Here is a 26,808-nt window from a genome sequence, read left to right as displayed (position 1 = left end):
ACGTTATAGGGGGTTTACGTTAGGGATGTATTTTTTTATCGCGACGACTTGTTGAATATTCTATTACATAATAAAGTGATCATAATAATACGAAGGAGGTGTGATAATACAGTGATGCCTCGCATATCATACTTAATTCGTTGTGGGAGCAAGCTCGTTGTGTGAAACCCGTTTTCCCATAACAATATGAATTCCTTATGTTAAATAAAATATGGTACTGTAACTAAAAAAAGGAAGTCGGTTTATTTTTATTTTTTAGCCAGACTCAGATTTAGGAGTCTTTGAGGCTTCAAATCCTCTTGTTCTCTACTTTGCTTTAGGCAGCTGGCTTCTTGAAAAACTTTTCTAAGGTCGTCTACATCTCCCTCGTATTCAACACCTACCGGATATGACGGGCAAGGGTATTGTTTAAGAGATGGTTAATCCTTTTGGCCTCAGGTGAATTCGGATAGTGAGTGTTGGTAAACTCCGGAACCCCTCCCCATTTGAGCAGGATGTCCTTGGTGGCAGCAGGATCCTTTGTAAATTGAGTTCGCACAGCACCCAATTTTTTTCACCAGGGGGAATGGTAATTTTCTTCCCAAATATGAAATCAATTCTCTGGGTATCGTAATATGTAGAAAAATATAATTATTTACGTTATTTGAACAAGAACCATCTACAACATTTTGAGTGTGTCCAAAGACTTGTTGACAAAATCTGGATCATCTCCAATTAGAGGAGTTATTTTTCATATATATTTTTTTTAACAACTCTGAATATGGGAGTCTGGGCATTTATTTATTGTCAGCCCCGTAAATGCCCAGACTTCCATATTCTTCTTCATCTTTGATGAGTTATTAAAAAAAATATATATGAAAACAACCATCCATGTTATGTACTCAACCCTTAGCACTCTTTAACTTCTATATTATTTTTTTTTAATGGCACAAATTACTAAATTGATTTAAAAAATGTACAAAAAAGAGGGCTCACATTGGTTTTGTATTGAGACAGTTAAGAATGTGTTATTTTTTTCTTTTTAAATATTGTAGAATCACAGCCATATAACATCGAACTAAACTCGACATCAGAGTTGGGATTAAAAATTTGATATTGAGCCTCACAAAAACTAGAGCACAATACACTATTTGTCGCCATTTTCATAGTTGATCCATTTGACCATATTCTTAAAATTTGAAATATTTTTGCCAATATTATTTGGTGGTTTTCAGTGTTTGTGGAATAATAAACCATCACAGATTATCCACTTTCCCGTAAAATCAAATAAGTGTATGTTTCATTTATTTTATTGCAGAAAAAATCAAGTACAAACGAAGACAAAATTAAAACACGCTATTTATTTGAATACATTTATTTAACACCTAGAGACAATACTATAATTTGCAAATGAATCTCAATATTATATAATACAATGTTTGGGTAATTTAATCCTTTGATAAATCATTAAAAAAGTAACAAAATTTCAAGCAAACAGATATTATCACAAATGCACTTTTACCATTCAGAGGTCTGCAAGTGCTCTCGCTTGCTTTGTAAAATTCAACCAAACCGCACCGAATACAAGATAATGTATTATAATTAAACATTCATATTTAATACACTACAAATTTGAGTGATAAACAACACCGATAATCATGTATGCGAGTAGAATACTATTTTGTGAAAATAAATATCACTAAAATACAAAACACACATATTTATTACTATTGGAAAATGAGCACATCAATTTGGCAAAATAGGAAAACCATACACACGTATGAGACAATCCTACAAGTGGTGACAGCATTCTACACCGATTCACCTAAACAGTACTTCTTCCTGATGAAACTCTTCGGTTCCAGGAAGCCGATCTAAGCTCGCGACACAAACTGAGATAAGCACTTCACAGTGGTGTGAATAAGACAGTACAACAAAATAAATGATGTATTCAGTTATGACAGTCGAAGTGGCTACACATTTAGACATTAATGGGATACGCATATTATACATTTTGCACAACATTCATCTAGAGACATCCAGGGCTACCGCACGGATTACATTATAAAGTGAGTAAATGTGGGAAAGTTCATGATAAAAAAAGATAAAAAAGATAACATTACACCAACTCAGGTTAGATATAAAAGTTATATGTAAATCTCAAATTCATGTTTCTCTTATAAAGAAATAAACTATCAGTCAGTTATCGGATTAAATACATAGTTTGAAGGACTTCGTTGTTTAATAACTGTCGAGATGCCTCACATTTACAGAAGACGTCGCATGTTCCTGTCTAGGTTTCGTGGGCCTCTTCTATAGCGATAGTGACGTATTCATCGGCTTCGTTACATTCTTCCTTGGCAGCTTGGGTGTGAGTGTTGCTGGTGCTCGGCTTGAGGGGGTCGTCTTCCACCGGCTCGAAGTCGATTCCCGAGCTTCCGTGGAAGAAGATATTCCGAAGCATGGCCACTTTAGACAAGGGTCTTTGAGGGATCTCTCTTGCGGCCTCGGTATCTCGGTCGGGAGACTTCTGCCAGGTGGTAGCAGCGACGGGCTTCCTCGTTTCGACCTCGTTGACAGGAGTGATGGGAGATTCGAGGGGTTCTGTCAACGGAGCTTCGGTAGAACTACCCGAGGGACTGTAAGGGCTTTTCGTATTCGAATAACCCGCTAAAATGTACACTCCTTCCGGAGAATAAATTAATCTATTCTGTTTCGATCTTAAATTTACAACTTTGTCAGTTCTTTCGAGGTATTTGGCAATTTCAGGCGGCGTCTTGCTCACGACGTCCTCTTCGAAGGAAGTGAAATGCTTGTGGATCAATTTGATGGGAATCTTAGAGATGGTTCTCTTCGTACCGGACAGCGAAGATTGACTATTGCTCCTTTGGGACTTGGGAGAATCTCGACAGTCTTCGTTGTCATCCAGATTCTCTTCAAATATGACATTACGGGCGCCACTGCCTATACTGGACTTGTCTAAGCTTTCGGACAATTCTTCGGTGATTGAACTCTTCCCCAAACTCCTGAATGACCTAGAGCTGCAGATGCTGTGCTTGTCGGTGAGGGTGTCTGGCAAGAACTCGGCGTTACTGGAAGGACCGATGATGGACACATTGTCGTCGAAGCGAACGCGCTCCGATGCACCGTCCTCTCCTACAGCTGAATACGACACAGTCTCAGACTGGTTTTGCTGAAACACAACAAATAAAATAAATGAAATACACAATACAATAATTAAATTAACTGTTACAGTGCTGGGAATCAATATATCCTCTCTGGTATACTTTGCAAAAAGCATGGCCCGTCGACATACTGACGATGACACCAGTGTATTTTGGCGGTCAAGCTGGGAGTTTGTGTTGTAGCCTGCGGTTGCTTAAGTTTTGATTCGTCAATTATATTCACAAATAAACAAATTTGACTAATTTTAGTGAAATACATTTTTTGTAATAACCTGTTATTTTTGGTTTTTGTCATTTTCTATACGTCCAATAGTGATATTGAAAGCGATTGTATCACACAAAAATGAATGTTATACTCAAAGAATGTTGGTGAAATAAGAATGTTTACCAATCAGAGGATGTACAAGCGATGTTGAAAACATTGAGGATGACCCAATTTCCTTAACCTTGGTCCATTCTTGTGAATGATTTTTCTCCATTCAAATAACATTTACTTTTAAATATATCTTAGTATGTTTATTACACAATGCTATTTTATTTAAGTAGTTTGTTCTCCGCTAATACCAGAAAGAAAAACTAAAATCAATCAACATTTGACAAAAATACTGTAAATTTTGTACACACCTCATAAAAAGGACTTTTTAGCATACATGCACTAAAACGATTCAATGATATACCTTATAGTCCCTGAGAGAGCCAGCCAAGGCCTTAGTGGAAGCATCATCCGGTGGAATGGGTTCTGACAAGCTCGCTGCTTCGGATGAGAGACTGAGTCGGAGAGCCGACACCACATCTGCAGTAACTTCCAACCTGAGATACAAAATACATAATATAAAATAATGCATGTTAAAATACTCAAGTGATTTATTTCCATATTAGTTTATGAATGTAATACAAGTATAAAGTGATTACTTATTGCCTATGACAGGTCTTAACCCCCTGTAAATACTCACAATTCTATATTATTTTTCATCTATGTTTATTTATATTTAAATTAATATTGTATTAAATGTCTGATCACAATGTTAAGGGTGAGTGTGCATTGTTTGCGAGTACATCCAATTTAGTAAGCGACTATATTTTTTTTTTAGAATATATATTGAATTGCGAAATTTTTGTAACTCCTTCCTTACCTTTCAATAACTCTTTTCATTTCAAAACCATAAATTTATTTTTAAGAAAACCTTATTTTTTCAATATAAAACAGTGTTTTAAAAACATACAAAAAAAACAATTACATTAGATGTTACCTGGGTTTAAAGAAAATTAAGTTGCGGGCTATTGTTTACTGGGCCTTATGGTGGAGACTGACCGGAGCATTTCGTCGTAACGTAACACGTTACGATGCGAGCATTCGTATAGTCAGTACAGCGAGCCGAGCGCTCCATCCATAGTTTCGGATGGTCGGTGATGCTCGCCGCGAGCGATGTTACAACGTTATGTTACGACGAAATGCTCCGGTCAGTCTCCACCTTTAAAGATTTGAATATTTGAAAAAATGTATGTTACCTGTGACGCGCATTACGATCGGGAAGAGGTGGCGGAGTGAATGACTGCTGAGCTCCGCCACTACCGCCGGGAGAGTTGGCTCCCCCGTTGATGCCGCTAGCTCCTCCGGGGCTGGCATTCAAGCCATCCGGACTTCCGGCGTCTGAAAGAATTATATTTCAAATATAGTCAAGTCCTCTGGCAATGCCGAGATCAGAACTATTTCATTATTATTTTAATTTTTATAAATATTCATCGGTTGTTCATAAACAATGATTTTCATAATTATTAAGAGAATTTCGAAAACTTTATACATATTTAAAATGACATTATGAAAACGGTTTGATGACGCATTTCAGAAGGGTATTTTTTACACCTGCGGATCGCTGGCGTCGGGATTTGAAAATAATTAACATAGTTAAGACCTTAAACAATGTATTATTTACATAAAAACATTATACAATTCCTTCTTTGCTGACTTTGAAACGAGGCCGGCGCAGAAGGTAAAAATACCCTTCCCTTTTTCATCAATCAACCGAACGGGTAGAAATACCATTCCCGTCTGAAGTGTGTTAAGTAAGCATGCATTTGACATTATTTATGAACAATGAACCTTTACTACAGTGAAAAAAAATTAAATTCTTAAAAAAAATCAAATCAAAACCAAAAAAAGAGGGGAGCTTTGAGTTAATTTTTGTTGCAGTCAAGTCTCTTGGTCTTTTTAAGAGCTTAGAATAAGCTCGATTTGTTATCATTTCTTCTGCTTTATTGATTTTTAAATAATGTTATATTGAAAGCTGTCCCACCGCATGCCCAGATCTGATACAGAAGCATCTAGGCTTCCTGACAGATCTGCTCTTGCTAAGCAATTTTTTTTTTTTTTAACTAAGTTGCGAAATTTATTGAAAATGTGAAACAATATAAAATTGTATCCTGATTTTACTGTGAATTTACATTTAAAAGCTGTGAATGTTTTAGTATAAAATAATGTTATAGTGAGATTTTCTTACCGTGACCTCTAGATGGAAGTACGTCCTCGTCGAAATCGAACCTCACGCCTCCGCGGGGGCTCGTGGTGACGCCGCAGCCGCCCGACCTGCACAGGGATATGGGGACCACCCCGTAAACGTAGAATAGCAGTATCGGAACTCCAATACCGACAGCAAGACCTGCAACTGCGGGAGCGGCCACAATCTGGAACAACAAAAAGAATATCTTAGAACAGAATTTTTTAGAGATGAATGGTAAAACACCCGATGTGCTTGAAAATGTTTTTTTTTTACGTGAGAATAATGGCGTTGTCTGACCAAAACAAAACATTGTCACTTGTCAGTCACACTATTACTGTCAACAACATAAGAAACACGTATTAATACGTCAGCAGAACACAAATTGTTTAAATTGTTGAAATTTAAGATAAAATCTGTATTTGTTTTTGTAACACATTGATGTTGTGTGGTTTTTTCATCAACCCCGACCCTAATTAGAATACTAATATATTAATTACGGTCTGGGTTATTATACTATAATAATAATAATAATAAAGCCATTATCCCCACCCCAATGGTGCATAGGGTACTGTGTCATATTAACGCAGTGTTATCTTGATCATTTACACATGAAGGAAAGGTGATCAGCCCTCCGCTTCAGGTACCAGTCCATGGTAATATTGAATAAATATTACAGTGAAAAAATCACTAATATTTATTTTACCCCCCTTGGGAATCGAATCCAGGACCTCCAGAACGGTAGCCGAGCGTGCTGACCATTACACTACGGAGGCGGACAAATACTATACTATAATATTATACTATAATACTACTATTCTGATCTGTGTAATGTTTTTTGGCGTCCCGTGCTCTACCAAAAGTGAGCGAATAGAACGCTTATAAGCGTCTCCCGCCCTCCACCAGCAGTGTGTAAAAGACGCTTTCAAGCGTTTATCGCAAACAATGTGTTTATGTCTTGTCACAAAAATGCCTGATGGCAGATAATTTTTTTATTATTATTTTTAAATTTAACTTTACATTAATTTGAAAAGTTATGAATTTCTATTTCTTCCTCCTTCCATTCTTCATCCGCACCCAATGACGCATAGGGCACTGAATAAATTTGATGCAATATTAAGTTGATCGTTAATTATATGAAGGTACTTTAGGTACCAGTCCAAGGTAATAAATATTAGAGTAAAAAAACACTGGTATGTATTTTAACCCCTTAGGAATTGAACCCAGGATCTCCAGCATAGTAGCCAAATGCGGTAACCACTACGCTATGGAGGCAGATAACTGTTGATAGATTTCTGTTGAAAATTAAATAACTTTCATCTTCTTCTAGCTCTTATTGGGCACAGCAAAAAACTAATGTCGTGTTATTTTGATGGTTAGTTAATTGAAGGCAAGGTTATCAAACCTCCACATCAGATACCAATCAAGGATGATATTAAATAATTCGAGATAAAAATCGAACCCAGGACCTCCAGAACGTGTTCAAATGCGCTAACCACTTTACCGCAGCAACAGAATAAATAACATTTAAAAATAAATAATTATTTTCGTTTTGTAGTATTCATTTTAAGGGATAAAAAAAACACTTTTATTGAAGAATATGCAACTTGCTTAAAAAAATATTAATAAAAATAAGTTAACTAAAATAATGATCAAAACATAGATTGGTAGTGTAATGGCAAAGGGGTATATCTGTCAAATATTTCATTTACTAAGTTTGTTCCTCAAAATGTCTAAAATAGTGTATTCCATAATATGGCAAAGGGATAGCTTTAGTTGCAATACTAATTTAGTTTTATTAAGATATGTGTAAACAAAAATACATAAAACAAATGAGTTATTTAATTTCACGTGTTTGTATTTGCTCTCCTGTAAAATTTGGTCCGTGACAGATATGCCCCTTTGCCTTTACACTACCGAAATATTGAATAACTTCTCAGACCAAAATAAGGAAAAACATAACGGAAAAAATAAATGGGCACAATATGAAGGCAATGTTTGAAGCGGTTTTCCCAATTTGGTTGGATGTTTTTCGTAAATAACATTACTTAGTAACGAAAGGGTGGGATAGGCAGAGACTAAATATTTATTCACCCTCTCCAACGCAAGTAAAAATGTAAAAGGCACCAAGGTGGAATATGTTTTTTATTTGTGTGGAAAATTTACGAAATATTCAAACTACATAAGAAAAGAGACATAGATAAAAAAAATAGTTTTAAAGTAGAGTTGGGGCAATTTTGCTACGCGCCGAATATCGATTAAAAAATTCGATCGATTTAAAAAATATATATAAACATGTATTAAAATAAATAAATTATAAATATGTAATAAAAATTAAAATATTCATGCCAGTGGCGTACTGGCACGAGTATTTTATTAATAATATTAATTTATTTTTACCTAGCAAAAATTACTATACTGATTTACATTTTTATAGGTCTCACATGGTTACGTGAAAACTGTAAAGAAATCGAAAGCCTACTACACAAAAATAATATCGATAAAGCATATAACAGAGTTAAAAGCCTAGAATATACACCCAAAACAAAGAGCAATATTGTTAAAGACAAAAACGGAAACCTATTATTTGAAAATGAAAAGGTAGCTGAGCGATGGAAGGAATATCTAGAAGATCTGTACTGTGGAAATGATATCGAAGACGAAAGGATTTATTTGGAACCAGAAGAAGAAGTAGATCCCGATTGCAAGGGACCACCCTTGACAAGGGCTGAATTCGATTTTGCAGTGAAGGCCTTAACGGATAGAAAAGCAACTGGGATAGATGATATACCTGCTGAGGTTTTAAAGAATGTAGACGAACGGACGAAGACAGCACTATATAACATCATAAGTGAGTGCTATGAAAAGGGAAAATTGCCCAACGACTTCGTAAAGAGTAAGTCTATAACAATACCTAAAAAGGGAAATGCAGCAGACTGCAACAACTATAGAACCATAACACTTCTATCCCACGCATCCAAAGTGCTCCTGAACACTATAAAGGGCAGGTTGAAAAAGAAAGTGGAGGAACAGCTTGGAGAGGATCAGTTTGGTTTTAGAAGTGGAGTGGGAACACGAGAGGCAATTTTGGCACTGAGACAGATACTGGAAAGACGACTGGATGTGAATCTTATAACATACACGACCTTTATAGACTTAGAGAAGGCTTTTGATAGAGTGGATTGGTACCTCTTGTTTAAAGTCATGAAGAAAAGAGGAATTGATTGGAAGGACAGAAGAACCATCCTCAAATTGTACAAGGACCAATCCACTCTCATAGATATTAATGGTTCCTCAAAAGAAGCCAAGATAAGAAAAGGTGTGAGACAGGGTTATCCGCTGTCACCCTATCTATTCAATTTGTTCATAGAGGAGGCCATTGAAGAGTTGAAGGAAAAAACAAATGGAGTAAAAATAAACGGTCAACAAATACATTGTATAAGATTCGCTGATGACATCGCCCTGATAGCAGAGGACGAGAGTGACATGAACCACATGTTAAACACTCTCTCTAATGCTCTGGATAAGTTCCATTTGAAAATTAATGCCGCCAAAACAAAATCAATGATCGTTGAAAAAGAGCAACCTGACCTCCATCCAACAATACTTCTCGGAAATAGAGTAATTCAACAGTTGGATCAATTCTGTTATCTGGGTAGCACGCTAACATATAACAATAAATGTACCCTAGACATAAAAAAGAGGATAACGCTAGCCAAGCAAACTTTTATGAAAAAGTACAGCCTCCTATCAAACAAACATTTAAAAATTGAAGTAAGAAAAGGATTCATAAAGGCTTTTGTTTGGAGTGTTTTGTTGTATGGGTGTGAAACCTGGACCATCCAAAAGTACGAAAAAGACCGGCTTGAAGCATTTGAGATGTGGGTTTGGAGGAAGATGACCAAAACATCATGGGTCGTAAGGAAGTCCAACGAAAAGGTGTTGCAGGACGTAAAAGAAAGAAGAGAGCTTATAAATCATATTTTGAAGAGGAAGGCCAAGCTAATAGGGCACTCAATTAGACATAGCACCTTTCTTAGCAACATCTTCGAAGGAAGAATCTTGGGAAAACGAACAAGAGGCCGCCCAAGAACTTCATACTTCCAGGATTTGAAGCGGCTCATGGACGTCTCCTCCTATTCGCAGCTCAAGAGGATGGCGACTGACAGAGACAAGTGGCTGACACAACAAGGCGCTGCCTTTAGAAGATGATGATGATGAGGTCTCACATAAAAACTAACTAACTAACCATCACGCCGCTTCCCCGCAGGGGTAGGCAGAGAGAATAGAGCGCCACACCACTCTGTCCTTGCAAACATTCTTCGCCTCTTCCACGTTCATGCATCTCCTCATACATACCCGCCGATTGTTACGACTCCTAACCTGACCACTTTCAAGTATTTGGCATACCTGATCGTGCCATGTTTTTCTCGGTCTTCCTCTGCTTCTTTTCCCGCTAACATTCGCCTCATAAATTTGTTTTACCGTTCTTTCCTCACTCATTCGTTCTACATGTCCAAACCATCTCAACACACCTTTCTTAATTTTATCGATAATGCTTATCTCAGCTTTGCATTCTTTCCTTATTTCACTATTCGCACATCTATCATACATCGTTTTGTTACACATTCTTCTGAGAGATCGCATTTCGACTGCATTCAGTCTACTTTCATCCTTCTTTTGCCAACTCCATGTTTCACTTCCATACATTAGAGTTGGAACCAGGACTCCGTTGTGCACTGCCAGTTTAGCTTCCGCTGATAGGTTTTTATTTGCTATAACTGATTTCAGTGCACCGTTCACTTTGTTCCCAGCATTCACTCTCCTTTCTATATCTTTATCAATCTTTCCATCCCTAGAAAACATACTACCCAAATACACGAAATCATCTACCTGTTCCAGAATCTCTCCGTTTACCAATATTTCACATTCAGATCTGCATTCTTCTCTTTCAAAAACCATAATCTTAGATTTGCTAACATTCATCAATAAGTCACTTTCCTTGCACACATTATACACTTTTGTCACCAACGCCTGCAGGTCTTCTCTGCTATCGGCAAGAAGAACAGCATCGTCAGCATACAAAAGGCAACAGACAGTCAAATTATTCATTCTGGCTCCAACATTTAAATCTTTCAGTTCTTTCATGCAATTATCCATGTATAGGTTAAACAGCCACGGTGACATTACACATCCCTGCTTAACACCTTTAGAGATGCTAAGCCAGGATGAAAATGAACCACTCACCCTTATGCATGCAGTGCTATCCTCGTACAAGGATGCTATGCCTTGGATAAGTTTACTGCTTACCCCATACTCAGATAACACCTTCCATAGCTTCGTTCTATCAACTCGGTCATACGCTTTCTGCAAATCCACAAAAGCACAGAAAAGCTTTTGGTTTTTGGACAAAAACTTTTCAGTAATGTTGCGCAAGGCAAAAATTTGATCCGTACATCCTCTCCCATTCATAAATCCACTCTGGACATCCCACACTTTGTCCTTTGTTATGGTTCTCACTCTTTCAATAAGGATTCGACCATACATCTTGCCAACAGCACTCAATAGACTGATCGCTCTATAGTTCCCACATTCCACCCTAGAACCTTTACCCTTGTAGAGAGGCATTATAACTGCCCTTCTCCAATCCACCGGAGTATAACTCTCCTCCAGACAACGGTTAAAGAGCCTATGCAACCATGTGAGAACTATTTCGCCACCATTCTTGACGTATTCTGCGGCAAAATTGTCGAATCCTAGAGCCTTTCCATTTTTCAAAGACTTAGTGGCATTCTTAATTTCTTCCATACTTATCTCTCTTGAAACATCATTCACACATATTCGGGGAAATGTACTTACGTCACTAACGTTATTAATCGTATGTGTTTCATACACCTCCTCGAAATACTCTTTTCATCTCTCTTTTATATCTTTTTCATTCGTCACCATTTTTCCGTCTTTCGCTGCAATCGATTTCGTACATCCATTCAAGCTTAGACTTCGGGAGTTTTTGACTTCTTTCCAGAAAATTTTTATATTTTCTTGGAAATTTTTTGTCATTTTTACTCCTTCATCCTTCCTCAGGTCTTCCTTCATCCTTCATCCTTCCTCAGGTCTCACATATAAGTATTGTATTTGAAAATCGTAGGGTTGTACAAATTATTTATTTATTATATCGCATAAATAGCGCCATATTAATGTCGAGCTAAACTCAACATCGGAAATGGCGTAATAAACATATCGAACCACACTCAAGATGCATTATCTTCATATGTTGAAAATAATCAACACCATATCAAGATAATGCATTAATTTCTTAAATTAAAATACAGTGGAACCTCTCATAACGAGCATAATTCGTTCCAGAATCTTAAACTCGTTAAGCGAAACATTCAATGGAGGAGCTCAACAAGCTGCCCTCCAGCGTGACGACCATCGCTCAGGAAGGCGTCCTGCCCAACACCTTGGCCATTCTCCAGCCCACGGGATCAAGAGGAAGGCGTTTTAATTTGTCGACTCATCTTTTCCCCGCTCCAGACTCGACGGCCCGAGACCGATTGACGACGTTTTAATCCATTTATTTTTTGTATATCATTGTCATCATCGTATTATTAATATCATTATTATCCATGTCTTTATAAGCGCCCTTGAGGTAGTATTTTACGAAAATGGCGCTATACAAATTATCCAAATTATTATTATTTTGGTGGCGCTGAAGTCCCGGCTCACAAATGAATTTGTGAAAAATGCACTTGACCTTTCTCTGAAACTCGCGAATTACCCGTTATAAGAGGTCGTCGTTATGAAAGGTTCCACTGTAATTCATATAGGGCATCAATGCACTTTGTCTATGCTAATAAGACAGACACCCTATAAAATGTTGCCAGTAAAAAAAAAAAGCAAAAACAAAAAAAAAAAACAATTCGCGCGCCATTTTCAAAACGGAATCGCATGTTCCAAGTTCTTATCTAGAAGAATACGGCAGCTTTCGCGTCAATTCACCCGTTTTATAGCCGACATGGGTGCGGCGGCAGTCGGGATGAATACGTAATACATCACCCCTCTCTCCCCGCCGCCAGCCAGAGACAAGAGTCGCTTATTCCCGCGTAAAGCACGCATTGTCGGAGAGAAAAAACTTAATAAATCTTTTATTCATGGTTGCTCTTACGGTCTGCACGCGAAACATGAAGCGATTTCCTCCCCTTTCAGAGGTGCCTCGCTCAATTTATTATTAAAAATCCTAATATTTCCTTGGTATAATACGTAATATCAACATACGTTATATTTAATTTCGAAAATAAATTTTAGAGTGTAAAATAATTCGAAACTTTGATATCGTGGGTATACTGGCAAAAAAACGTCAACTCTAAAATCCCTGTTTGAATAATCCCTGTCGTTTAAAGCCTGCATATTTTTTTTACATACTTTTTACTAACCCTTATTATCCGCACCCAATGGTGCATAGGGCACTGCATCAAATAAACACAGTGTTATCTTGTTCATTAACACGTGAAGGAAAAGTGATCAGCCCTCCGCTTCAGGTTACCAGTTCAGGGTAATATTGAATAAATATCAGAATGAAAAAAACATTTATATTTATTTGACCCCACCTGGGAATGGAACCCGAGACCTCCAGTACGGTAGTCCAGCGTGCTGACTATACTTTTTAGTCATTCTCTCGCTATCCATTCGCTCCATATGTCCATACCGCCTTAGAGAACTCTTCTTAATATTTTCAACTATCCCTAGTTCAGCCTTACATTCCTTTCTAAAAAGTTTATATATAAAGTTATATAAAATGCGCCACAAAGGATAAACAAAAAATACTCAAGAAGCTAAATTAAATATTAAATAAAGGTGATTTTAAATTTTTAAAAAAGGACATACAAAATCGATGTGCCGAAAATATGTGAATAATTGAATAATGATCACTTTCTTTCTTCTTCTTTATGATCCCTCTGACCTCCACTGCTGGATATAGGCTTCTTCCCCTTCTTTCCATTTCCTACGGTTGGTTGCTGCTTGCAGCTAGTTTTTAATATGACTTTAAAACCCTTCGCTGCATCGTGTATCAAATTTGTCACATGGCCAAAAGTTAGTGTTAAAACATATATCAATATCTCATAAGGATTACAATTGCATGTTGTTGCAAATTTGATACAAAAGTATTTTCATGATTTCTTTTTTTAAAGTTTTTCGTTAATTTTTATATTTTTTCCTCTAATGTTTAGAGTAAGATACTTTAGAATTTTTTATTATTAAAAATGTAAAAAGTCATGCAATGAAGGATTGATAATGATCACAGTTTGATAATACTCATACTTTTAGAGCGACTGTCAAAAACAAACGGCGTGATAATAAGACAACAGAACGAAAAAGTGTGAAATAATGAAAAGTTCACGATATTTGAAAGGTGTAATACGATTTCAGCACAGAATTCGATGGGAGTCGAACTAGTCTAGGGGGGGATTGTATTTTCAGAACAAACTCGCGTTCTCAGGACCGATTCGTTACCCCATACCCTCATCAAATAACCTATGTATTGGTACGGAGAAGAAAAATGTCACCCTTGTCTTGTCTGACGATTTGCTTGCGTTTTTATTACACAGACTAACAGACTGCGCGTTGCCGTGGCTCAGTCTGATTAAATGGAAAGGAAAGAAATATAACAGTGTCTTTTGCTACAGACATAAAAGTATATACCTTTTATACTATTTTTTGGCATCTTAACATATATGAAGAAAAATATGCATGTCTCGGCATTTACGGGGCTTACGACCATCATAGGCTGGTTTAAGTGATTTTACACATATATGAAATTCTCAAAATTGTATGGAAATGAAATTATCTAATTTTCTTCATTGATTCGGTTGTCACTTTGTAGTAATATCTATGCATTTTTAATTTTAGATTTACTTGATGTAACATGCACCAAATCTGCCCATGATTGACAACCACACTACTCAAATTCTTGGAACTTCTATATAATATATTGTTAAAATTCGAAACAAAGTGCTTTAAACTAGAATTTCACTAGCCTACATATTCTCAGCCTCGTAAATGCCCAGACCTCCATATTCTTCTTCATCTATGTTGAGAAGTCAAAAAATAATATAAAATAACTCCTAGTTGGATATAATTATGTTAAGATATTAAACAAACACATTCAAAATAGCACTCCGAGTGAATTCTTAGCTTTTTGCTACACGTGGCCTATTGTCCATACACAGCCTCCTGCATCTCGATCCGTACGTCAGACAGCGTTCACATTTGCATCCCGGGTCCAGACGCGTCCGGCGGCACGGTCCCTGGACCAGTGTTTCGCAAAGTGTGTGCCGCGGCACACTGGTGCACCGTGGTGATTAGTTGGTGTGCCGCGGAAAAAACGTCTAGTTTTGTGAAGATAACACCACCAAGAAATAGCTGAAAGCTATACGAGCGAGGCGCTTTGTTATACGAAGAGCGTGCGAATTGGGATTTTGACTCAGGCTACTATTAAATAAAAAAAAAGGGAACGCTTGAGTACGACCAACGAAGAGATGAGAGGAGCCTTATCAACAATTGCTCAAAATTTTGAACGCCTGTGCTCAATTAAGCGGGCGTAGATTTTGCATTAAATATTGTACATTTTACATTTTAGTAATTTTAATAATAAATCAATATTAAATAAATTTAGTTTTTTTCTTTTGTGTACCTCTAAAATTTCGTGATTTGGCATTTGTACCTTGAACAGTTTAGAGACTGGAAGGAACGTGTATTTGATTACGCATTTTTATCGATTGTTGCGCGGTATGATCGATAATCCTGAAATTATCCGAAGCATTGGTCTGTATGTTCCCAATAATTACCTAGGACAGCGTCGGCATAGATTGTTTCACATTCCTATATACAGGATTACCCTGCTAATGGTTATGCCAGTAGGAAGAGCTACCGCTATGTTAAACATTATCACATTGGATAGTGATCTGTTCCATGTGTCCGAAGGAGTTTTCCGAAGCGGGATTCTTCTACACCTTTAAGTCTTCTTGCTTACTTTTAACATATACGCCTTGAATATTGTGTTTTTGAATAAAATTTAAAAAATTTAAAATTGAAACAGAAAACAATTTGCGGAACACTGCTCTAGATGTTGCCGCGGCGGGCGCATCGATCCAGGGAGGCTGCGCGCGTTGCTCCCCTGGACCCGCCATCGCCCGCCCTAGCCCCCGCCCGCGAGATGCAACTGACGTGGGTCAATGAATCGCGCCTTCCACTCGCAAACTTCGGCGATCCGATCGACTGATTTATTCATCGCGACCGTAAAACTATGTTGTTTTTAGAAAACTTTCAAAGGAAGTCGGGGCACTTAGATAATTCAAGATATTAAGTAGCTTCCTGAGATACATACCATAGTAACTAACTAACTAACCATAAAGCCGTTACAATACAGAGATTTATAAAATGGTTATCATTTGTTGACATTTTTTTTGTTTTCTAACGAATAAAATTTTATTTTCTCATTATTCATTATAAAAGTATTATTTTTTGTGCATTTTTTTTGTAGATATTCAATATATAGTAATCTAAAACTAAAAAAAACTTCATTAATTGATTCGGCAGTCACTTTGTGGTAAAATCTATCCATTTTTAATTAATGTTTTACTAAGTAAATACCACTATTTCTTAAAATCTACTGTGACACGTGTTTCGATGCATTCCGCATCATTTTCAAACACCGTAAAATGTGTTTGAAAATGTGTTTGAAAAGGTGTTTGAAAATGATGCGGAATGCATCGAAACACGTGTCACAGTAGATTTTAAGAAATAGTGGTATTTACTAAGTAAAACATTAAATAAAATAAAAAATTAACTGAGCACTACGCCGATTCCCCACAGGGGTAGGCAGTGAGAATAGAACGCTACACCAATCCATATTTGCAAAAAATCTTCGTATTATTCATGCATCATGCATCTCCTCATACATGCCCGCCGATAATTTCGACTCCTGACTTGACCGCTTTCAAGAATTTGACATACCTGATCATGCCACGTTTTCCTCGGTCTTCCTCCGCTCTTTTTTCAAAATATGTTCGCCTCATAAATTTGTTTTACCGTTCTTTCTTCACTCATTCGTTCTACATGTCCAAACTATCTCAACACATCTTTCTTTCTGTAATGTTCGATACTTTAAAAATAATGTTTTTTTTCCTCTTCGAATGCTAACTTTTAAATAGTTGCTAAACCTGCAACGATGCAATCAGAAATAATTGAAGAAATAATGAAAGATCAAGAATTGTAGATCCTTCAAATGATCGTAAAGATTAATTCATTCATTCATTCAATACCTTATCCGCACCCCAATGGTGCATAGGGCACTGCATCATATAAACGCAATGTTATCTTTATCGTTTACATATGAAGAAAAGGTGATCGAACCTCCGCTTCCGGTACCAGCCCAAGGTAATATTGAATAAATATAAGAGTGATTATATTTATTTGACCCCCCCTGGGAATCGAGCCCGGGACCTCCAGTACGGTAGCCGAGCATGCTGACCACTACACTCGGAGGCGGACATCATCATCAAAGATTAATAAACGGGTAAATTCACTGACTGAATGGGACAGAAGCAAATCCCGAGTACAAAATGAACGACATTTAAATAAATTACAAAGTGAAAAGCGGTTGTAACCTATTGGATGTTTACATGCGCTTGCCAGATGACAGGTTGTTTTATAAAATATTGCTATTCAGCATAGCACCATTTCGGCTTGCTCTCTGATGAAAAATAAATATGGACTCAATTTGCTTAAGGACTGACGAATATAATATTATACACTAAATTCTAAAACATTCAAATTATTGTACAATACGTACCACCTGATTCATTTTATTTTATTTTATTTATTTATTTCATTTACAAGGGTTTTAAAAAAAACATTTTCTTGAAATTTATGTTTCGCAATCTTAAAATTAATTACGCTGTTCTCCCCTACAAAGAGACTTCGCTCTTGTGCTTGGAGAGGGACTTACACTTATTATCTTTTGTTTATTTTTTGTGTGATATAATTTTGAATTGTTTTTTTGTATGTTTTTTTTTTAAATTTTGCGTTTTTTTTCTTAAATTAACATTTATACGGCATTTAATTTATTTTTTAGCAATTTGATGTTTGAATTTTGTTTACATCTGTATTCCTACAGAATGTACAGTTATTTAAATTTATATCTGGTTCCCAAGTATTTTATGATCTGTTGCAAATGTTTGGTATTGTATTTCGGTATTGTACCTAAAAGATGAACTTTTATTAAGATTCAAGTATTTTTCACCCTTAAATACTTTAAAACACTGTTATTTTAAAAAATGGTTTCTGCTTTTGGGAGTTGTTGAGAGAATGTTGAATGTCGTTATTTTTTGTTGTATTTAATTTAGCTGTCTTATGTTCATGATACATACTGTAACGTTTAACAGAAAGCGCTGCCATTGCGTTAAAAAAGTGTTATTATTACCTTTCACATGTAAAAACACCAGTCATAAAATAAAATATAATACACGTATACTTGTACAAAAACACGCGGATATTTAAATGCAACACTGTGTTAAAATTTCAAAGCGATCCATGAATTACTTAATGAGATTTTAAACAAACTAACATTACCATTTATATTTGCCTAGATTGAACGAATTTACTATGTCATTATCTCAGAAAGTGTAATCAAAGATAATTATTAAAATCAACCTAAGAAGCGTCCCCATAAACATCAGGAAAATAACCATTAATTTTAATAAATGTGTCAATTTTCCGATGAAAGTCAGAAAATCGTCGTTTGAGGGAGGCCATAAATATGATTAAAAATCAAGCAATTTCGCAGACAGCTTGACGGGTCAAAATGAGATTTTTAAAATGGATAATCCCTCCGTCATGTTTCTAAATTTCATATTTATTTATTATTTAATAATCTAGAAATGATTGCGAGCTAAACAGTTCCAAGAAGGGAATTTCCACTCGCTTCTCAGAAAATTGTTCACATAAATTAATAGCAACGGCAGAATTTCAAGTCGTTAGGGGCGCTCCTTTACGAAAGTTTGTCACGACCTGATGTATGAAAATCTTAGGAAGTTAAGGTAAAGGAAACGGCAATGTTGGGAATGGTGAGGCAGAGGAAGGGTTATGGATAAATATACGCAAAATGCACGATGAATAAAAATTAGTCACAACATTTTATCCGTATCCAAAAGCTTGTTCAAAAATCAGGGTTTTTGGGAGTCATTTTATGTTGTATATTTTTGGGAGTCATATAATATTATGTATTTGGGTAGTATGTTTTCTAGGGATGGAAAGATTGAGAAAGACATAGAAAGGAGAGTGAATGCTGGGAACAAAGTGAATGGTGCACTGAAATCAGTTATAGCAAATAAAAACCTATCAGCGGAAGCTAAACTGGCAGTGCACAACGGAGTCCTGGTTCCAACTCTGATGTATGGAAGTGAAACATGGAGTTGGCAAAAGAAGGATGAAAGTAGACTGAATGCAGTCGAAATGCGATCTCTCAGAAGAATGTGCGACAAAATGATGTATGATAGATGTGCGAATAGTGAAATAAGGAAGGAATGCAAAGCTAAGATAAGCATTATCGATAAAATTAAGAAAGGTGTGTTGAGATGGTTTGGACATGTGGAACGTATGAGTGAGGAAAGAACGGTTAAACAAATTTACGAGGCGATTGTAGTTGGAAAAAGAAGCAGAGGAAGAACGAGGAAAACCTGGCACAATCAGGTATGCCAAATACTTGAAAGTGGTCAGGTTAGGAGTCGTAACAATCGGCGGGTATGTATGAGGAGATGCATGAACGTGGAAGAGGCGAAGAATGTTTGCAAGGACAGAGTGGTGTGGCGCTCTATTCTCTCTGCCTACCCCTGCGGGGAAGCGGCGTGATGTTTAGTTAGTTAGTTATTTTATATTGACATCCCAATTTAGACGAAGAAGAATAAGAAATTTCAAACATTTTGAGTGAGTCCAAATCCTTGTTTACAAATCTGTCTAAAAACAGGACACACTCAAAATGTTGTCAATAAATTAACTGGTCAAATTATAAGCTAAAAAAAAGAAAAGAGTATTTTCTAGCGTTTCTCGAGTATGTGAATATAATCCAGAATTCGGACCTCACATACAAATGAAAGAGTTTCTATAATTAACATGTACCTTTGTTTTAAAATCACTTTAAATATTTTATTATATATTATTTTTTGACATCTCATCAAAGATGAAGAAGAATATGGAAGTCTGGGCATTTACGGGGCCCCGTAAATGCCCAGACTTCCATATTCTTCTTCATCTTTGATGAGATGTCAAAAAATAATATGAAAATAACTCCTGTAATTGGAGATAATCCAGATTTTGTGAACAAGTATTTGGACACACTCAAAATGTTGTATTTTTATAACTTAATTATAATGTCTACCGGTTTCGAAATCTAACCGCTTCTGTATCAAGACTAATTGATACTGTTTGAAATAGTGGAAAGAGTTGCTTAATAAAAAGCTTTTCACATCTCATCATGGATATTTCCAGTGAAATTCTAGTTAATTCAAACAGTTTGTTTCGAAATTATTTAATATAATTAGAAGTTCCAAAAATTTGAGTTGTGTGGTTGTCAATCAAGGGTAGAATGGTGAATGTTAGGCGTGTAAAGTGATCTTAAACCAGCCCATGACGTTCGTCAGCCCCGTAAATGCCCAGACTTCCATATTCTTCTTATCTTTGACGAGATGTCAAAAAATAATATGTAATAATTTCAAAGTTGTTTCCGGGTGTTATACGATCGATTTTATATCGGAAGGAACAGCCCTTATCGGTGTTATGTTGAAACAACCCCTAGATCTGTATCGCAACAGCCCTTGTTAATACTTTCCCAGTTCGCAAGAACTTTTCCGGCGCCGGCGGACGCTTAAGGGTCGAACTTTCCAGAGATAAAATTTACCATCTCTATCCAGCGTCATTTCGAAACTATGTACATTGAAGAAATTACTTTTGATTTTTTTAAAAACACGTTTCTGATCTTCTTCTAAACCTAATCTGCACAAATTGGTGCATAGGGGCTGCAGGGACCAGTGCAGTGTAATATTAAATAAATATTATAGTGTAAAATCAACAATATATTTATATATATATATGAAATATATTTATATATATATATATATATATATATATATATATATATATATATATTATATATATATATATATATATATATATATATATATATATATATATATATATATATATATATATATATATATATATATATATATAGGTATATATGTATATTTACATTCCTCAATGAATAATATCTAATTTCATTAATTGATTCGGCAGGCTTCTTGTGGTAAAATCTATCCATTTTTAATTGATGTATTACATAGTAAATACCACTTTTTCTTAAAATCTACTGTGACACGTATTTCGATGCGTTCCGCATCATTTTGCATACGGTGTTCGAAACACGTGTTACAGTAGATTTTAAGAAATTGTGGTATTTACTAAGTAAAACATTGATTAAAATTCTGTTTTTCGTATTTTAGATTTTTAATTAATGTTTTACTAAGTAAAACTAAATAGTTAAGTCACTTTAAATGTTTATATTGCTTTGTATTGTAAAACAACGCTACATATATTACGCAATAAATAAATGATTGCATCCTGTTCGTACTAAAGCTGTCGCGGTTCAACGTGCAGCGTAACTCACGTTTCCGGTTGTGTAGGTACTTAACCTCTACTTACTACGCTAAATGCGAGCTGGAAGTGTTGCCATGGTGAGGTGTGAAGGGCGAGTGTGTGAGATAGGGGGCTGCAACTCCCCACCCCCCAGTGTTGACGTGCTGAGGAAGATTAACACACCCCTAGTTGTTGAAGGTCTTTGCCCAGATTTTTATTGTCTCTCGCGAGGTAGCAAATTTATCGAGCACGAGCATCAAACCTTATGCACAAGGTGTGAGATAATTATATTTTTATAATTAAAATGTTAATAATAATAATAAAATCCTTATCCGCACCCCAATGGTGCATAGGGCACTGCGTCATATAAACGCAGTGTTATCTTGATGGTTTACACATGAAGGAAAGGTGATCAGCCCTCCGCTTCAGGTACCCAGTCCAGGGTAATATTGAATAAATATGACAGTGAAAAAATCACTTATATTTATTTACCCCCCTTGGGAATCGAACCCGGGACCTCCAGAACGGTAGCCGAGCGTGCTGACCATTACACTACGGAGGCGGACAATTAAAATGTTACTTTGTTTTAAATTCATTATAAATATTTTATTGTAACTTAATTATAATTCGAAGTATTAATCAGTCCTGATAAAGAAGCGGTTAGCTTCGAAACCGGTTAACATTATAATTAAGTTATAATAAAATATTTATAGTGATTTTAAAACAAAGTTACAATTTAATTATAAAATGGAAAATCACAAAGTTAGTGCTTCAAATATAAATGATAATTATATTTTTATACTAACTGTACCCGGTCTATCTAAATGGAAAAGAAAAAAAGAAAGCACATTACGTGCTTTTTGTGCAAGAATAATATGTGTAAGCTGCGCACAAAATGACAAGGATTTCCCAGTATGTAAAAATAATCCGGTTAGTATATTGGATACATCCGCCTCCGTAGTGTAATGGTCAGCAAGCTCGGCTACCGTACTGGAGGGCCTGGGTTCGATTCCCAGGGGGGGTCGAATAAATATGAGTGATTTATTGCACTCTAATATTTATTCAATATTACCCTGGATTGGTACCTGAAGCGGAGGGCTGATCACCCTTCCTTCATGTGTTAACGGCCAAGATTACACTGCTCTTATATGACGCAGTGCTTTATGTACCATGGGATGCTATATCTAAATAAAAAAGGCTCTGCTAAATAAAAACTTCTAAAACCAACCATAGATGGCTCCAGTGAACGCACTCGTCATGTAATCAATGATATGTGTAGAAATAAAAAAAAGAGTAGTGCGGTTTTCAATCATGGTGAATGTTACACGCGTGTAAAGCGATCAGTCAAACCAGCCTATGACGGGCCGTAAGCCAGCAAATATCCAGACTTCCATATTTTGCTTCATCTATGTTGAGATTTCAATAAAAAATACTGCTATTAAATTATCATTATTAAATCGATTGTACGCAATACGAGTGTACATACAAAATAAACCGTTTTATACTATATTCTTCTACATAATGTTGAGATATCAATTAATCATTTATATAATACGATTATTCAATGCCCTCGATAAAATATGGCAATTTCGATAAACGTCGAATTACCCTGTTTGCGTAATAAAATGATAGAAAACACGTCTCCTGGGAATTGGAAACAAACTAAAAACAGACATTTGGACAAACTAAAAGTTGTATCCACGTAACGTTATGCCATATTTTGGTATATTTGATAGAGGCAGCGGTCAGAAGTATACCCCAGACGGTCACTCCTCATGAATATTGAAGGAGGAAAGGGTTTTCCCATACAGGGATACCACCCCTAGACGCAAGGGTGAGAAATTTTCTTAGAGAGGGTAGAATTTCAACGACACACAAGTGTTTTATATTCGGTTTAAATTTTAAAGCGCTAAATGATAATCGGTAGGAATAAAATTATGATGAAGTAGAAAGAAACGTGTTTACGATATTCAACATGAACAATTTGATAATTTTATAAAAAAAACATTGCAATATGTGCCCGCGGCACGGGAAAACCCAATGAGGGCACATTATTGTAATTTGTAATTATGTGTATGATGAAATAATAAAAAATAAAACGTATTAAAATTTTTAAAAAATATGTGGTTTTAAACTGGTTGTAACTGAATTAATAAAACGGATGATTTAAAATAACGAAGCTATATTTTATATTTACATTAGAAAGTAACAGTAGAATAAAACTTGTAAAATACTGTTTTTGACATCTCATCAAAGATGAAAAAGAATATGGAGGTCTGGGCATTTACGGGGCTGACGACCGTCATAGGCTGGTTTAAGTTATCACTTTACACACGTGTAACATTCACCAATTCTACCCATTATTGACAACCACACAACTCAAATTCTTGGAAGTTCTATATATATGAACCAATTTAGAAACCTTGTTCTTGAATTACTAGAACTTCACTAGAGACATCTATTGGTGAGATGCAAAGAAGCTTTTTACTAAGCAGAAACTCTTATATTAGTATGTAAGGTCCGAACCCTGGATTATAATCACACACATGAGAAACGCCAGAAAATACCATTTTCATTTTTATTATTTAAGCTTATAATTTGACCAGGTAATTTATTTACAACATTTTGAGTGTGTCCAAATACTTGTTCACAAAATCTGGATTATCTCCAATTACAGGAGTTATTTTCACGATTTTTCATTATGACGGTCGTCAGCCCCGTCTTTGATGAGATATCAAAAATAATATGAAAATAACTCCTGTAATTGGAGATAATCCAGATTTTGTGAACAAGTATTTGGACACACTCAAAATGTTGTAAATACTACCCTATATGTTTATCATAAATTGCAAAATGTGAATGCCGAAACAAAAAATAAAATAATTGCCATTTGTAATAATGTTTATGATTAAATAAAAAATGGGGCGTAGGTAGGTTCAAAATTACTGTCCGTTCATATTTATTTTACCTCTGATTTATTTATATTCATATTTATTTTATTTTATTTTATTATGATCACACTTATTTTACCTCTGATTTATATTTACAAAAAAATAACTAGGGGTAAAATAAATGTAGATTCACTGTGAAGAAAGGTAATTCGCGTAATACATAATAATGAAAACATATCGGGCCCGCTCCAATTAAGTCGGTATGGCGTCATTAGCGGGATAATTACCGCAATAAGTTAACACCGCGAGAGATACCTAGTGAGCACACACATGTGTGGAAGTGAAGAGAGGGTTGACAGATGGCGTTTGTTTGCACAATTTTCACGATCATTATACGATATTAGTTTTTGTCGGCGCACAAACGAGAAAGGAACAAAGCCGACGGGAAAATCGGGGATGGGAAGAAAGATTCATAACGCACGCTTCACATACAAAGCCGACCTTTAATCGATATTCTGTAATTGGAACAACTCGCATATGGGTCTATTGGATAACGATTAATTTATGACATAACGAAAAACAGCAAAAGTGACGTATTGGAATATACAACATGTACTATATGAAAATTGATTAAAAAATTATCAATTGATTATCCAATACAATATGTATTATTAATTTTCCCAATTTTTAGTATAGGTTTCACATTTTCCGACAGCATTTTTTTTGCTTCATCCAATATTTACCGCAAATAAAAAAAATATAACTACTACTATTACTACTACTACCATCACGCCGTTTCCCCGCAGGGGTAAGCAGAAAGAATGGAACGCCACACTCTTCTGTCCTGACATACACTCCTTGCCTCCGTCACATCCATACATCTAGTCACACATGCCCTCCGATTACGCAGACTTTTACACGACCAGATTTTAGGTTCTGATTGATCTGGTCGTGCCAAGTCTTTTTCGGTCGTCCTCGTTCTGTTTTCCCGCTCACATTTGCCACATATATTTTCTTAGTCATTCTCTCGTTATCCGTTCGCTCCACAAGTCCATACCACCGTAAAGAACACTTCTTAATCTTTTCAAATATTCCTTGTTCAGCCTTACATATAATAATTAATAAAACCCTTATCCGCACCCCAATGGTGCATAGGGCACTGCTTCATATGAACACAGTGTTATATTGATCGTTTACACACGAAGGAAAGGTGATCAGCCCTCCGCTTCAGGTACCAGTCCAGGGTAATATTGAATAAATATTACAGTGAAAAAATCACTTATATTTATTTGACCCCCCTGGGAATCGAACCCGGGACCTCCAGAACGGTAGCCGAGCGTGCTGACCATTACACTAGGGAGGCGGACATGATTTGTCACATAGCTCATTTATTTGTCTTATTCGTCTTGTCATATTTTCTAAATAAGAAACCACTAAATCTGATAAAAAAATGTTTAATTCAATGGTTTTGCACCCATGTTTTGTCGCATTTCACCAAAATATGTCAAAAGAAGAAATGTTTTCTTTGTATTATCTGAAGTCGCCGCTGGGACGTTTGTTTCTGCGTGACAGAGGAGCCCAGATTAAATGGCTTAAATGTCAAATGTCAGTTTGTTGAGACGTCTCGCGTGGGCGTCGTGAATGTATCATTTGACCCCTGACCCCAGAGACGGGAACATCGTGTCACCCTATATACACACTTTATATACACCCTATATACTTGACTTACAAAATATTTCGCGTTTTGTTAATTTTATCTCATGTTACCGCAGGGAACATTCGGCCTTGCCCGGACGACACGATAAACACAAGCGAATTAGAAAAGGAAATATGTATTACAAATATTTGTTCGAAGAAAAGAGAAATATTTGTGTTTTTATATTATTTACAAAAAATGCTTCAATTTTATACTATTTCTGTGAGCCTAAGCGGCTCATTGTTAGAAACAGGTATCAAATTGTGGATGGAGTGGGTTCAAACTGAGAAACTCTGACCCAAGAGTTTCCACGACACTAACCACGGGACCACAACCCGACAAATATAGGTTTATCACTTCAAATTGGACGTTTTTAAAACCAAATTGGACGCCCTACAAATCAAATTGGACGATATTTACATGAATAAAAGTAAAGTTTAAACGTTAACTTCTCGTATGGCATCGATGACAAGCCTCTAAAATAGAGGATTAGCGGGAAATTAAATAATATATAAATATTTATTTAAAAAATATACATGATTGTTCCTTCCAAATTTATTTTTTTTATTTTTTTTTATTTTATTTAAACTTCATGTACAGAAAATAAAAAGTACATTGGCGGGCTTATTGCTAAAAAGCAATATCTTCCAACCGACCAAAGACGGACTAGTGATATTGATCAAAACGTTTGATACCATATATAGCCGTTTGCAATCAGTGGGCAGATAGTACTTGAACATTTAAAAAAACATAAATTACAAATTGACATTTTAAAAGAAACATAAATTAACAAAAGACGATAATAAGGAGGGCAAAGGAAGAAGGGAGTTTAGGGAAGGAGGTAGAGGGAGGAGGTTTGATCGTATTTGTGT

General features: G+C 35.9%; 1 protein-coding gene across 1 annotated transcript in view; it reads right to left on the bottom strand.

Moving 5' to 3' along the window:
- Positions 1–1,338: 1,338 nt before the first annotated feature.
- The window catches only part of LOC148311446 (uncharacterized), a 143,626-nt gene continuing 118,156 nt past the window's right edge, over positions 1,339–26,808 (bottom strand). The window contains exons 10-13 of the mRNA XM_088256748.1: positions 5,663–5,846; positions 4,674–4,815; positions 3,842–3,974; positions 1,339–3,172 (exon numbers count right to left, since the gene is read on the bottom strand). Coding sequence (XP_088112874.1) covers positions 2,273–3,172; positions 3,842–3,974; positions 4,674–4,815; positions 5,663–5,846 — 1,359 coding nt within the window. The 3' untranslated portion in view covers positions 1,339–2,272. The remainder of the gene's footprint in view (positions 3,173–3,841; positions 3,975–4,673; positions 4,816–5,662; positions 5,847–26,808) is intronic.

This window comes from Brachycentrus maculatus, unplaced genomic scaffold (assembly GCF_059751285.1).
Source record: "Brachycentrus maculatus isolate JH-2025_06_01 unplaced genomic scaffold, ASM5975128v1 h1tg000065l, whole genome shotgun sequence".
Classification (NCBI taxonomy): domain Eukaryota; kingdom Metazoa; phylum Arthropoda; class Insecta; order Trichoptera; family Brachycentridae; genus Brachycentrus; species Brachycentrus maculatus.
The sequence above is the reverse complement of the archived record's forward strand: the minus strand, read 5'-3'. Positions and strand labels throughout refer to the sequence as shown.